Source organism: Leuresthes tenuis, unplaced genomic scaffold (genome assembly GCF_036924035.1).
Source record: "Leuresthes tenuis unplaced genomic scaffold, fLeuTen1.0.hap1 SCAF_6, whole genome shotgun sequence".
Taxonomy (NCBI): Eukaryota; Metazoa; Chordata; class Actinopteri; order Atheriniformes; family Atherinopsidae; genus Leuresthes; species Leuresthes tenuis.
Genome location: NW_027325360.1, coordinates 25,686,746 through 25,701,596, shown reverse-complemented (window position 1 = coordinate 25,701,596; position 14,851 = coordinate 25,686,746). Strand labels below are relative to the sequence as shown.

At 41.6% G+C, this 14,851-nt stretch overlaps 1 protein-coding gene across 10 annotated transcripts in view; it reads right to left on the bottom strand.

Annotated features, from left to right (window-relative positions):
• The window catches only part of fbrsl1 (fibrosin-like 1), a 260,510-nt gene that overhangs the window by 143,110 nt on the left and 102,549 nt on the right, over positions 1-14,851 (bottom strand). For all 10 annotated transcript variants that reach the window (XM_072388437.1, XM_072388438.1, XM_072388442.1 and 7 more), the window contains exons 3-4: positions 5,309-5,410; positions 1,046-1,081 (exon numbers count right to left, since the gene is read on the bottom strand). In XM_072388437.1, the coding sequence (XP_072244538.1) occupies positions 1,046-1,081; positions 5,309-5,410 (138 nt within the window). The remainder of the gene's footprint in view (positions 1-1,045; positions 1,082-5,308; positions 5,411-14,851) is intronic.

The window sequence follows — 14,851 nt, the reverse complement described above, 5'->3', positions numbered from 1 at the left end:
GCTCCACCAGCTTTTTTGGAAGGTCTTGTTTGTTTTCATCCATCTGTGAGTTTACGGCCGCTGGGGAATAGGAATGTGACATGTTCTATTAAAACAACTTAAAAAAAGATAGCACGGAGATCAATGTCTTTTGAAGATAAGCTTTGTTCAGTGCTTTAACTGAAATCCTTTGAGGCAGATTAAGAGTGACAAACCATTTATAGTTGTTTTGTTTGTTTGGATGATTGCTTCCGAGCTGCAATAAGAACTGCCATATGCCACTCATCAACTAAAAGTAGCACACTTTAAAGAATGTTCCTCTTATTAGTTTCCCTTTAAGCAAAGGATGTAAAGGACAACTGCTGTGTGTATTACACAAGACACATCACTGAAACAATGGGTGCAGAGGATCACATATTTACAGTTTGAGAGCCAACTGGGGCAACGCAATAGATACTTCAAATGGATAAAAATAGTCCTGTGCTGACAATGTGTGAGCAATCATATGGTTAAAGGAATTGGGATGAGGTTTTTCCAACTTATCACTTGATTTTCCGCTAGGACACATACTTTAAGAAACAGTGTATTTACAATGAGAAAACACACTTCATTCATATAAATGGACAATTAGTTCTAACAAATTCAGAGACACTTTTAACTTTGGCTGTTCCTAAAGGTTTACAGATGATTCACAAGCATTACAATGGGCATGGAAAATTGAATTATACTATAGAGAGCAAATGGCTTTTAGACATATTGTCAGATATGTGAGCAAAAGGATCCTTTACTGACAGTCAGTGCGGGAAGATATAATACTCTGACAAATTGCAGCGCTGGTGAACAGTGCTGATCGATGCCAATAAAATTAGGCACTTTTCGCCAAGGTAGCGCAGGACACCTTCCTGCAATTTAATCAGTCAGTCAGCCAGAATTAATGTTCCTAATATCATGATTTCTCCATTACTCTATTTAACATAATTAAAATGTCGAGCGCCAGGGCCATAAAGCGGGTCGTTGGAGATTGTAATTCTGCCGTAAAGCTATGAAGCATGAAAATGTCACTTACCGAGTAGCCGTGGCCTGACAGCGAGTGAGTGGAACTCTGTAAGGAGAGAGAGAGGAGAACAAGGATGACCTTTAAGGAGCGTTTCACTCGCTCACACAGACATGATGAAGCAGCGTTGCTTTAATATCAATATTCACGTTAACCTTTTACCCGCACTGCCATGTACCCCATGCCTGTACACGTCAGTCCCATTCTATCCATCTTGCACAAAAGAGAAGAGTTCATTGACACCCTGTCTAAAAACAACCACTCACATTTTGCTAAGGGACTGAATTTGAGTTGTCTGAGAATTATATTTGCAAAACCAGATAGGTTAAACTCGTAATTGTATAAAATATTATAAAGTATTTGTAAATACATTACAATCTAATGCTGAGATGCTGGGATATAGCTGCCCTTATGAGGAAATTAGGTATTGATTACTCATTGGGAACTAACTGAATTATTAAGTAGCTGGTTGTTTATTAATACAGGTAAAGTGGGTTAGGGTTAGTCCATCATTTGCATTTGTAGATTAAAACAAACAAACAACAACAAAAAAATCAAATGATAAAGGAGTTGTTGTTTTGCATGTGTTACCCTACTAGCTACTAGCTTAAGATGCACACTTCCATTCTTATCTTGTTTAAGAATTTTCTCTCACTATTAAGAGAATCAACTGGGCAGATATCTAAAAAAAATCTAGTCTGCAAATACTGCAAATATCTCATAAGTAAAGACTGTTTCCAAACTTCTCTAATGAACAAATATTTTTTTTATTTTGTTCATCATTTAAAGATAATAATAAAAGACAATCCAAACTGTAAAAGTGATACACATAGCCATCCATTAAATACTATTCAACTAGTTTGTCATTACTCTATCTGGCCATTTGAATTTTTTTCTTTCTTTCAACCAACCCAAACACTATTACTTTTATGAGTCCCTATTGTACTCAGCATACATATCTCTTCATGCATTTATGGGGGTGTTTTGGCACATCAAACTCCCCTTGCGTTTTCAAATGCAGTCCTTTAAATGCTGAACAAGGGCAAGATGGAGACAGAAACGCTGGGTTTTGTTCTGTTCTCTGGCTCCGTGTGTCAGCGCACAGCACGAATACCAATCTCCAAATCCCTCCCTCCACTTCCACTTTTCACTGCTTTTATTCCTCTGTCTAGATTGCCAATTTCTCCCCCCAGGTCTCTGGAGGGGACTTTTCTGCTAGACCAATTTCATCCATAGGTCCACCTTCAATCCAAAATGACCTCCCCCACACCTTCACTGCCTCTGCTTTCCTTGTTCTGCACCCTGCCAGTGCCCCTCATCCATTCTCCCACACCTGCCCTAGGCATCAGCCCTCATCAACGCCTGTGTGCCCCTCTGATTCGCAGGACGGCTCCTGTGGTGACGATTAGGGAGGAGTCCTGCCGTGAACCGGAAAGCAGGCTCTGTGGGAATCAAAAGGCTATTCCCACTCTCCTCAACCTCTCTGCTCCCCTCACTGCCACAACCAGAGTAAAGTCCAGAGGAGAGGGCAGGAAAAACTACACATAAGGCAAAAATCTGTGGATACAAAAGAGCCAAAAGTGTGTTCCCGGGAAAATGCGGTCTGTTGTCTGTGTGTGTATGTTGTATAGTTATTAAAATGTGTGCATACGAATGCATTTATATGTGTATGCGAATGCATATGTGCATAGGTTGAGGGAGGCCAAGGCTATTTGGAATTAGTCTTACTATGTAGAGTTCATTCAACTTGGAGCATTCTGAGTAGAAAGAGAGGCTTATTTAAATGATAATGAGGGACAATCCATTGGATTTAGTGCTGGTGAAGGGGGAAAAAGAGGGGAGGGAAAGGGGGATCCATTAAAACGCCAGCGGTTCATAAGCCATAGGGTCGGCATACAGCTAAACACTCTCTCTTAAAAGCCATTATACATGGCTCTCAATGGATTTCTGCAGTGCTTAGGACTTCAAAAGGATTTAAGAACCCGCCCCAGAGAGGGAGAGGGAGTGTGGGGGAGGGTGGTGGACAAGCATGTGTATGTGTGTGGTGGTTATAGATGTTGGTGGCAGGAGGGCGGATGCTGGCGACATTTAAGGGTTAACTAAACAGCCCCAGAGAAGAGAAATGTTGCTAAATCCACCCCCTAATCCTCTCCCCATTTCCATGCCCCCTCCTCCACTCCATTTATAAAAAAAAAAAAAAACAGAAGAAAAGAAAAACATTACGATAAGAGGGTGATAAGAGGGGAGGGCCCAGTCTATCTTCTCCTAACCCAGACTATTGGTTTTTATCACTGCAGGGAAACCAAGAGGTGGGCCAATCAGAGCTTCTAGCAGCATGATGAGGAAAGGGATGTGAATATGTATGCCCTCTGTGGAAAGAGGATCAGGTAGGTGGGGTGAGTTTTGGTACATGAGAGTGGATATTGGTGAATACATGATGGTTTGGACACCCCTTACAGCACCACAGCTGCCACCCTCTCCTCTACAAGACACAGATGCAGTGGAACCCACCCTCTTTACCACCTCACATTTCCCTAATCCTTGTGTGGCTTAACGCTGGAGCCCTGCTGCACTGCAGGCACAATTACCTAGTCAAAATAAACAGATAAAAACCCAACCATGGCAATGAAAAAACAACATCCCCTACAATTTCTTTTTTTACCCCCTGCTTCCAAATTGATGCATGACTGTTTTTACAGGCAGGCAGCCGGGTGCGTCCGCATGTCGCATTTGTCTCTATTTCCTTTGGTGGTAAGACAAGAGAAATCCATTTTACTTATTGCTGAAGCGGCATCATTAGTTGAGAGCTCTTAAAGCTGGGGAGCCACTTTGATGTGGTGAAGCACATTTTATGAAAATTAGCAGTGCTTTCAGTGCTGTGGTGGAGATTTTATGGAGCTGAAAAAATAAGAAATATTGGAGAGCTGGTGACATGGTGTTGTCGAAGAATGCAGCTTTGTGTCATGTCCAGGCCTTCACTAAGTAGAATACACAGAGAAGGACAAACATCTATATGAAAAGACCGACAGGGAAAAAAAGGTAAAGACAGGCAGAAGGAGAGAGATGGATAGATATAAATGCCATGGCTCCAATGATCAGCGTCTGTGTACCATTTATTTGGCAGCAGATTAGAGAGACGTGCCACATCTAACACCGTTGGCGATTACACCGTGCAATGTTCAACACTGCCCCTCCTCCCCCGACTATCACTGCAACCACCACCGCTTCCAACAATCCCTTCATTCTTGCCCCCTCCATCTTAGTGCTTGTCGTATATCCCTGTCAGAGCTGTCAACATGCGTAGGTCTTTTATCTGACAACCCGCCTCTTCCTCCTGACTTTTTCATTAAAAGACAGCCTTTTACACAAATTCAGTGAGGAAACGGTTCGAGGGGTAGAGAGGGGACAGTGTGCAAGAGGAGATGAGAAGCAAGGCTAAGAAAAAAGAGAATGAATATGGGAAAAAATTAGGCTGGGTGATTTCTATTCAGCAGACTGGATTTTCAATTGGAATGCTGAATAGCTTAAAACAATGAATTTAATAAGTTCATTAAAATCTTTTTTCTTTCCATTATTTCACCCCTGCTGGAAAAAAAGAAGCGGCATATTTTCCTCTCTCTTCCCTCACTCTCCCCTCCTGCTTTCGTCAACTAAATGAACAGTCTGATTGAATTTAGTTAGGTTTGGGAGGCCTGCTTGACAGGCATTAGTTACGAAGCATATTTCTACATTCATTTAAAATGGGCCGCTTGGGATTTTGCATAAATTCTCATTACTCTCCCTGTATCTAAATTGCATTATTTTATCCCTTATGCTGAACCAACGCCTGGCTTCCATTTTGCCTTGCCACCTACTCATCTAACTAAATGGGCTGGCATATGGATGCCGGTGAAGCGATAATTGGAACAATTTTTTTTTAAACTCATTCTATTCTGGGGTTGGCAAGGTCAGCCCACACCTGGTTAAACTGCGCTAGGTCATGGATGCATTTAACCACACTATGTTTTAAGTAATGCCAGGCCAACTAGTTGATGCTGTGTGACTGACCTAATCCTTTCCTGTCTGTGGGCTGCCTGCCAACCAGTCTTCTTCTCAATGCACAGAGGCTTTGTGAGCTGAGAGCAGAGAGCAGCAGGAGCGACACTGCCCCAGCTGCCCTCTGATCTCAGCCCACTCTGTACCTCCCACCTAAGGAGCTCCTTGCCTGAGTCTGTGAAAATGGATATCCAGGCTCTCTCTGTGGGGGGGGGGCTGTTAAAAGGGAAGATGTCTCACCTCACTGAGCTGCTCCTTGGAGTTGCTCCTATGCGGTCGACTGAGTTCCTGCAACGTCTCGTCCTCGCTGACTTTGACCGGACGTAATGCCAAAGGTTTGATCTGCAGGACACACAAGACAAGAGGCTATCTTAAAATAATGTACTCACATGACAAACCAAGTCATACAGTCTACAATCGGACAATATAAAACTACCAGAGAGACTGGGATTTATAGCTATATTTCAGAGGCATAAAGTATATTCCTAAAATCTGCTCTAGTTATAAATCACTGCGAAACATTTTTTCCCCTTTAATAAAAATGGCAAGGGGGTAGACTAAAATTGTTGCATGTCAGTGTCAGTTTTTCATAAAAAGAATAACAGTTTCAGTTGCCATGCATCACCAATTTTGACTGAAAAGACGGCTGTAGTTAAAGCTTCCTCCAGCCCAGACAAAAAAGAACTAGGAGTCCCACACAGTAGTACTTAAGTTCCGTGCAGTTCAAATACAAAATTAACTATTTTCCTAATGACATCAACCTCCAAAAATTGAAAGCTATTTTGATAACTGAATCATCAAAAATGATTCCATTCATTAACCCAGTCATATCTCGTGCAGTTGTTAAAAACAAGTGCAACAGTTGAAGTTGATCATGTATTGATCTTCACCTGACCTCTTAAAAAAAACTTCAGAGAGCTCCAGTCACTCCCTACAAGAAATCATAGTACAAACAAAACCCTCTGCAGGACAAAGTGTTTTACTACTTTATTCCTACAATCACTACAATCTAAAACTAGTAAAATACTCATAACAATATAGCATAACTACACTACAATGGGTTCAACTGACTGTAAATGAGCCATAGTCCTCGTGTTCCACACCTGACAGCAAACAGAAAGTTGTCTCATAGCTCAGTGTCAGTTTGTACTTTGGATAAATGCAAAGTAGAACTGACTGTAGCAAAAACACCTGGGACCCAAAAACCTCAACCCAAATTATGTACAGCCAAACATACCAGCCTGTTTAACTTAATCAAGAAAATAAGAGCAAATATGGCTGTATTGTGCTGAATTCTAATAGAAAGTTTACTATTCTACTTTAAGTCTACCAATCACTGTTATCCAGCTTGGGTAAGATAAAATGATCTACTTGACTATGTAAAGGGCTGAACATGGATTAAATAATGGAGATTCCCTGGTGCATCTGTTGTCTTTACTTTTCAACTTTGGTTCTATGCTATTCGTGTTTATTTGTACTTTGTCCTCTTTGTTGTGAAATGGGTTGTATAGCCTATAGCCAGCTCAAGCTAACTTTCAATCCATCAGCATTCCATCAATGTGTTAGCATCATCCCAGGACCTATACGTTGCCTGTGTTGAAAACATGGCAGTCTCTGGGGGCTGAGGGCAAAGCAGACTGATACCTCAGGGGAGGCATATATAAAACCACTCTTATTCAAACTCAAAAAGTCTCACATTACACATCTACAGTATAGATAAATTAATAAATTATGTGTAGAAAACACTACACAAAATGTCTGCATTTACCAAACAATGAATTGCAGAAGCAGTCATCTTTTGCTATTGTACATAAAATAACCTCTGCTTGCAGTTTATATGTAGAAGGTATAGTTTGTATGCTCTGCGACTGACATGGTAACCCTAATGCCAACATGGATGGTTTGCTTTATTGCAAGCCATCAAGAACCACAGTTGGTGTGTATTCAAATTCCCTGCCAGATGGGAGGTTGGCGAACTCAACAAGGAGGACTCAGCACCGGTGCAGGAGTAGCCAATCAAAACGTCCCGTGCTGGTTCCCCACCTTGAAGTACAGCAGTGATGGCCGCAGGGTGTAATCCATTTGACTAGCAGAGTGCCTGTAGTAGCTCCCCTGGTGGTAAGTGTGGTGTCTGGCCCTGGTCTCCTGATCTCCACAGTAATTTAAGCAGATCACTGCTACAATTAACCTTTCCTGGTAAATATCAATTATGGCCCCCGGCTGGGCTAGAATTAAAAGGGTCATCAGCTAATCTGACAGGTCCTGTACGCTACCACCTGGCTGGGAGAGAGGGAGGGAGGAAGGCGGCAGAGGGTGTTTGTCTACCCTTGTGCCCATTGTCTCTAATGCCAAGTAGACACATTTCCCTCTTAATTATCCTGCCACTGCCAGGGCAAGCATGCCGATTGGGTGAGAGGTGTTAACAGTGCGCTGAGGTCAATAGTGACAGAATAGGGGCTAGGTGGGGTGAGTGTGGCAGAAAGGAGTGAGGAGCTGACACCTAGCAATCATCACTAGGTGTAGTGATGGAAGGAACAGAAACCTGGCAGGTGGGCTTAATCAGGTTTGACTTCCACCTCTACCAGCCTCTCCCTCTGCCTCTCTCGCTTTCTCTCGACTAGCTGTCAGCCTAATCACTCCTTGAATCTCAAAATAGAAGGTGGCCCTTTTGATTTCCTCCTCTCGAGGAGAGCACAAAGAGAGCAATCCTCCTTGGCAGGCAAGCACAGCAGCAGAGACAGAGCGTTGAGGTAAAGTCGGTGTCACGTTGCCGTCAAGTGTTGCTGTTGATTACTTTGTTTACCCAGCATCAGTACAGCTGACAAATTCCTGAAGGCACCCAAAGTGTTTCCATCTCCTCCAGGGCCCGAGGGCTACATTACCCAGTCTGCAATCAATTTGGCAATTGATCAGAGCACAGCGTCTAATTAGGCACCTAGGTTAATGATGCAGTGTGCAAGTACCATTCCCCAAGCTGCTGTTCAATGAGAGAGAATAGCAATTGATCTAGGTAGGAATTCACCAACTCTGACAAAAGATTGGCAACCCTGACTGCCTGTGATTAAGGTAGGGACTAATTTCCTGTCTGGGGAGGTGCTTAATTGTCCCTAAGCTCCCAACTGTACAGCTTTCATTTGCAGTTTTTTTTTCTTTTTTGTCTACTCTTTAACATTAAGGGACGTTTGTGAGCATGAAGATGAGGAAAAAGGTCTAATCTGAAAACCAACTGGGTGCCAATCGTTACATAGGTCCAAAGTCATACAGCTGTCAATTGAAAGTTAGTACCTCTGTAACACTGAGAACAGCTTTAAGCCAACCAGCTGTTCTTTGGAGTAGTAGTTAAGGAACTGTTTTTCTTCTTTTTTTAATGCAAGTGTGTGCGTTTTCATAAGAGCTTCGGCCCAAGCAGTATTGAGACAAGGTTAATAAGGTTGAAGTGATGAGTGAATGTGAGTAATTTGTGTGTCTGTTTCGGACAGGGATAGCGATGAGTCAGGGGGTATAGGTTAAATCTAAAGATAGATGGCAAACTGAAAAAAAAAACAGTTAAGTTGGGGCTTGTATTTTACATGAATAATGTACTGGAAATTAGCTCCATTAGTCTCGGTATTGAACATGTCTGCAGTCTGTCTCTGGAGGCTGCTGCTCTGTGCTCTTTAATTATCTTCAAAGGACCCTCCAGCATCTTAATTTCCCTCCTAGTTGAGTAATGCTGACTGGGGTCTGCTCATTTATACTACTCTAACCCTGGGTTAAGTCACAGGGACCTCTTGTGTAAAAAGGGCTAGTCAAACCATAGGCTCAGTTAACTCTCCCTTTCACTCTTCCTCAAGGCGCTTGCAGTGTTGATCAATCTGCAGCTTGTCATCAGGGAGCTGGCTAGAGGCTAGCGGATGATGCTTTGTTGTCTTGCTCCTTTGATCCTCCCTTCTCCTTCACCTTGCACAAGGTGTTTTTTTTTGGGGAGGGCATCAAATGGTTGTGCGATCTCCCACATTTTTCCTTCTTGTATCAAAGGCTGTTAGATCTGACCTCGCTTTTCCCCTCTCTGCTCCAGCTCCACTTGCTCTGCCTAGTCTCTCCCTAGCCTACTATCACCTGTCATTAACACAGAGGGAGACTGTAGCTCAGTCTTGTCCCAGTGTCAATCCTCATTACTCTAAGATCTTGAACCTTACCCCCCACCTGCTCCTTCCTTTCTGTCTTGATGCTCTTCTTCTTCACACTACGATGCTCTTCGCTGTGCTTCCCAAGCACAGCACAAGGTGAAGGCAATATAGGGAGGGCTGAAGATGACGGATACAGATCATTCCTCTAATTTGTTCTGAAAAGTGTCCTGCGCAAAGGACCCTCACCCCTATTAACCCAGCGACAAGCTGCTACCCCTGCTCAGGGAGGCATCAGCAGTGTGTGTATGTTATGTGTGTGAGGGCAGCCCAGTGGTATGGCAGGCGAGAGCTCCTCAGTCCTCAGTGCCGGGCTGCAGCACCAGCTCAATCTATCGCCTCATTATCCCCAACGCCCAAGCTGGGGCACAGGCAAGTGCACTTTAGGGCCACAGGCCAAATTGATTCATCTGCCTTCATTTTCTTCAGGCTCAGAAGTGGCAGCTGCTTGGAGGCAAGGGGAAGGAGCTATAAGATGACATGGAGACACAGCATCACCATATAGTCAGGGCTAGAGTAAGGTGAAGAAAAGTAGCATTATGAGAGAGAGGTATTTTTTGCTTTGTTCCTCATTTGTGCTACATTACACTTTTCCCTCCTCTTCCTCCGTTTCTCTATAACTCTATCACTTTACACCACAAACAACACCTCCTTCTCTTGAATTCTCTATCAAAACACGCACTTACTCCCCCGCCAAGTCCCAAGTTGGAAATTAGCCCAAGGACAAGCAAGTGGATTTACAACAGGGAGAGCACATGGATTTTTGCTTTTATTTTGACGAGTCCCAGTGTATCCATTGCACCTTTTAATCATACATTATTCATAGAGCTTGCCTTATAATAAATGACCACATAAAAAGGGATATACTTATTATACAAGGCCTAAAATGTCCACGTAACTTTTTGCCCTTCTACAATCAGAGCCTCATTCCATTTGTAAGGTGGTTAACAATATGAAGCAGTGAAATCACAGTGAGGTGGTGTTTCTCTTCCAGGCAATGACACCAACACTGGACAAGAGTCAGCAGATTAAAAGCAACACTGATTACAAATGAGGTATAGTGCAAACAAATTAGAGGGTGTAACCTACAAGGCGTTTGGCATTTGTTCCCCTTACAAAATTGTGTAATAGAATGCTGGAGTGTGTAAAGCTAACGGGGTGGCTACTGCAACCGCCCAACACAGTAACAAAGAAGTCAACCTGAAAGCAACGGCCTGATTCCCAGCCAACAGGGACCTTGGGAGAGCCTGAGTGTCCCACAGGGCTCTGTCTGGAACAGATGAACTGCGGAGGAGGAGCACTCCCTGCGGGCCTCAGGTCTCTCCAATCGCTCTCACCATATGCCTCCTGGGGGAGTGAGGGAACAAGGGGAAAGGGGAGGTGCACCTGCTCCCAAACACAAAACCATCCCTCAGCACCTGTCCCGAGGGTTCACTGACAACTGCAACCAACACACAAACCTCACCTGTCAGCCGGGACCATAGGAATAGTATCTGTCCTGCACTGATAAGCACAAGACCTTACAACAGAAACCCCTCCTCTCCCACTTCACTCCCACACCAAGGCACTTCTCAAAGCTACCAACAGTCATTAAGCCAGTGATGTCAAAATGCTAATAATGTTATTGGATAGAAAGTTGGCGCAATGCTATGGACCTGATTATGCTCCTTATTTCAGAAGCCAACAATATTCAAATCTTCTTAAAGTCCTGTTTCTTTACTGCAAGCGCAAAGATTTTGTTGTAACAAATGCTTTTCGCACACAATTTTACTATCTCAGTCTTAGTTTGTGTTCATGTCTCCCAAACAAATGGGGCTCACTGATGTCAAGTGTAACAATAATATCAAATGACTAAATGCTGGTGCATAATAAAAATATTTGTATGCAGTAAGAGCACCATTCAAGGTTTATACAAGTGAGTGCTATTCTAAACATAACGATGCAATCTTGAGGTCACAGTATAGTGGGTGACAATAGAATATTTAAGTCTCAAAACATATATATGTATGTATATATATATAACAAAACATTAGGAGTGCCTTAAAGAATAATGAGTTTTATATCTCTCTATCTCTCAAATGTCTGAAGGTTAGAAAGTTAGCTTCAAACATATAGGTCAACATGTTTTGACGCTGTGACCATAATAATTGCAGGCATGCTACATCTTGCTCATTTTCTGTAACAGTTTCATGTGGAAAGAATTTATCATTTATGAGTCTCAACTCTATAACCCTTAAATGAACAGAGATAAGACTAGCGCAAACACTCTTATCAGCTGATAACAGTCTGCCTGTGGGGCTGATCAACAGTCCAGACAGATGTCGAAATGACAGAATGTCTGACTACACATTGCAGATTTTCACAACTTAAACTCACAAAATGGCTTAACATCAGAGAAAGCCTGGCTCTCTATGAATAATGAGCATGCCCAGATCTAGGTCATGTTGGATTATCAGTAAAAAAAAACTAATAAGTATAATAATAATAATAATAATGATAATACCAATAATAATTATAATGATAATTGCTATTATTAGATAACAAAGGCAACTGCTATTTAAAAGCAACTAAAAAAGTATACAGCATGACCCTGGATTCTAGCTATTAGAATTCCAACACATTTGAATCGATTATGTTCACTTTGGTTCTGATAAGTTTTTATCATTGGAAACCATATACATCACATATATGCACAAAAACGACCATTTTGCTTAACTGCTCTAACACTACTAATTATTTTTTAACACATGAAAATGATCTTATTAGCAATCGAAAAAATTACAATTCTGGATGTGCAACATTCACACTATCTCTTCTGTATGCACTTGATAACTTTGTCACCCTCACACGTACTTTAAGAAATGTTTAATTTCCTCTAATGTAATCTGAAATAATTATCAGCTGAAGCAGACATAAGCGCAGCCAAAAGGCTTCATTTAACACGTCCACCAAACACACACACACCCACACACACGCACCTTAAAACTAGGTATCATTCACCACAACATAATTAAAACACTGAAGATGAGATTGTGCAGTAAAGGAAATGAGCAAGTGATTAAAATGGTAGTTGATGAACAGTCTAACTTTAGACAGTGTTCTTCAATCAGGTAAAGGAGCAGGCCGTTAATGTGGACGTGTGGGAAAAATCCTGTTTCCTAATCAAATTTCTCTTGCCTCAGTGCTGACCACAGTGCAGACTAATGACCATCAGCAAGTGGAATGTAAGATTATACTCTGGATATTTAGATATTAGGTGTATGATATGGTATTGCATGGTCCAGTAAGAAGAAATAAAAGAGACACCTTTAAAATGATTTCATAAACTTGTGCAAATTTTCCCTGAAGCATCTTTCTTCAGTGTATATTGTACTTATCTTATACACAGAAATTCTGATCAAGCTTAAGACAAAAAACTGTGCAGTCCATTTGTATAACTTTTTAAAAACACAAATACTGAACAAACTATTTGAGTACAATAGATTACTCTTCTCTGTTTGTCTACTGAAAAACCTTTACAGTAAACTCACTACTCTACTCTACCGTAATCTGATTCCACATGAGGTTTCAGTCATCATAGGGATGGTAATATTTGGCAACAGAATCCCAACAGATATCCAGATAGGCTGTTTCTTATTAAATTATTGTTTATTTCAGCTTCACTAAGTTGCAATATTGGCAACAACTGCACATCCTTTGGGTCTATGTTTCTGGGGCCCATATGGTCAATAAATGATAGAACAGTGCCAGTGATAACAGCTTTTATATGTGCCATTGTCTAAAACACTTAGTGGAAAACAGGATATGAAGCATTTTACACCACAGCCAACAGATGACGTGCAGTTCAGAATAAGTGTCACAAATGTGTTGTGACAGTATACCACGTATACAGGATATGTATATTTGGTAGAAATAAAATAAGATAATTATTTTAACATGAACAGTGATTCAATAAGTATCGATATGAAGTCATGACCAATATATATATAGCACAAGTTACTATTTGCAAACGATTCTACACATCTGTTTTGTTTTTAATGTAACATTTTTGTACCTTATGGGTTCTGGCAGATAGATGAGGCCATTGTCCTTTGTCTAAAGGGGCAACATACACATAAACATTTACACAACTGTGACTACATACATGCATGTACACCCCAGCTGGCAAGGCAACAGTGGCATGAAGTACAAGTTGTACACAAGAAGTACTACTCCATGTGAGCAGTTTGAAAGAATCATGCAGATTCAGAGGTCCAAAGATCTGCAGTCGAACACAAGTTATGAAAGTTTTGTGCAAGGGCTCAGTGCATGTCCATAAACACAGACACAGAAACTACTTCAACACTGTAGCAAACGACAGGGAAACTAAGAGTAACTTAGCTGGACATCATAGTGAGACAGTAATAGTTTTATTAAAGGTCCGATCAACCATCAGATATAATTTCAGTATGGAAATTGAGAGGTAGCTTGAATGCATGTAGACATCTCCCAATCCTCATACTTAGCATTAAGCTTACGCCAATACTGATATATGTGGAAAGACAAAACTCGCTCATAAGAATATCCAGAGCATCAGGCTATAGTTAGGCTGAGCAACGACAGCCAAGACAGCTCTCAAAGCACCAATTAAAGCCAGCAACTTCAGAAAACACAACACAACAAAACAAACAAGATGCAAAAAGAAGAAAGGACGCCAAATGTGCATATTTAACTCTGAACTTAGTGTGAAACAGTTAAATAAGAAAAAGAAACAGCGAATCCACATTCAATGTACACTTAAGGGACAGAATAGCAAAACACTCAGAATGATACACTCCTGGTGACTGAACTTTGCATTAATACACCATGTGCAAGAGCAAATCTGCTAAAATTGGAGCTGGTACCATGTCTTCAAAGAGAAGTGAAAGTTTACAGGAAAGAGATAAAATGATAGAGGTTTAGAGAGAGGCATACAGACAGATAAAGAGGAGGCCTTGGTAAGTCAGGAGGTAGTTTGCAGGCAGAGAGTGAGAGCGCGAGACCAGCAGAGACAGACGGAGTGCTCTGGGCTTTTTAATAGGAGGCAGATGCAACACATGTAGAGAATCAGCTTCGGCTCAGTGCGGCTTCCCTCTGATGTCTGAGCACACGTTCTGCCCTTGGAAAACTTCTGGGACGTTATCTCATGTCTGCACAGCACCCACTACCAGTAAATTCTGGAGGAAATGCTATGTGCTAGATGAAGGAAAGGAGATGTGTGTGTGTGTGTGTTTCATGTGTGCACGTGTACTGTCAAACTCATATGGATTTTTGTGTGTGTGGGAGTGTGTGCTTGCACATTCGCTTAGAAGTTAAATTGCACAACCCGTACCATAATAGTTTGGACAGGTAGTTTTTTTTTCTTTGGCTTCACTCAACTTGAAATAAAATAATGTACGGTGCCAAGTCTCAGCGGTACATCTAGTAGATTTACATCAGTTTTGAAAGAACTGTATAAAAGACGATGTCCTTTAATATACATGAGTCCTACACAATATTAAACAGGTGGTTTTAATATTGCGGTTGTTTAGTGACTAGCGCTCAAACTGCAGGGGTACAAAAGTAATTGGTCCCTAAATGTATCTTGGGCAGCTGAGTT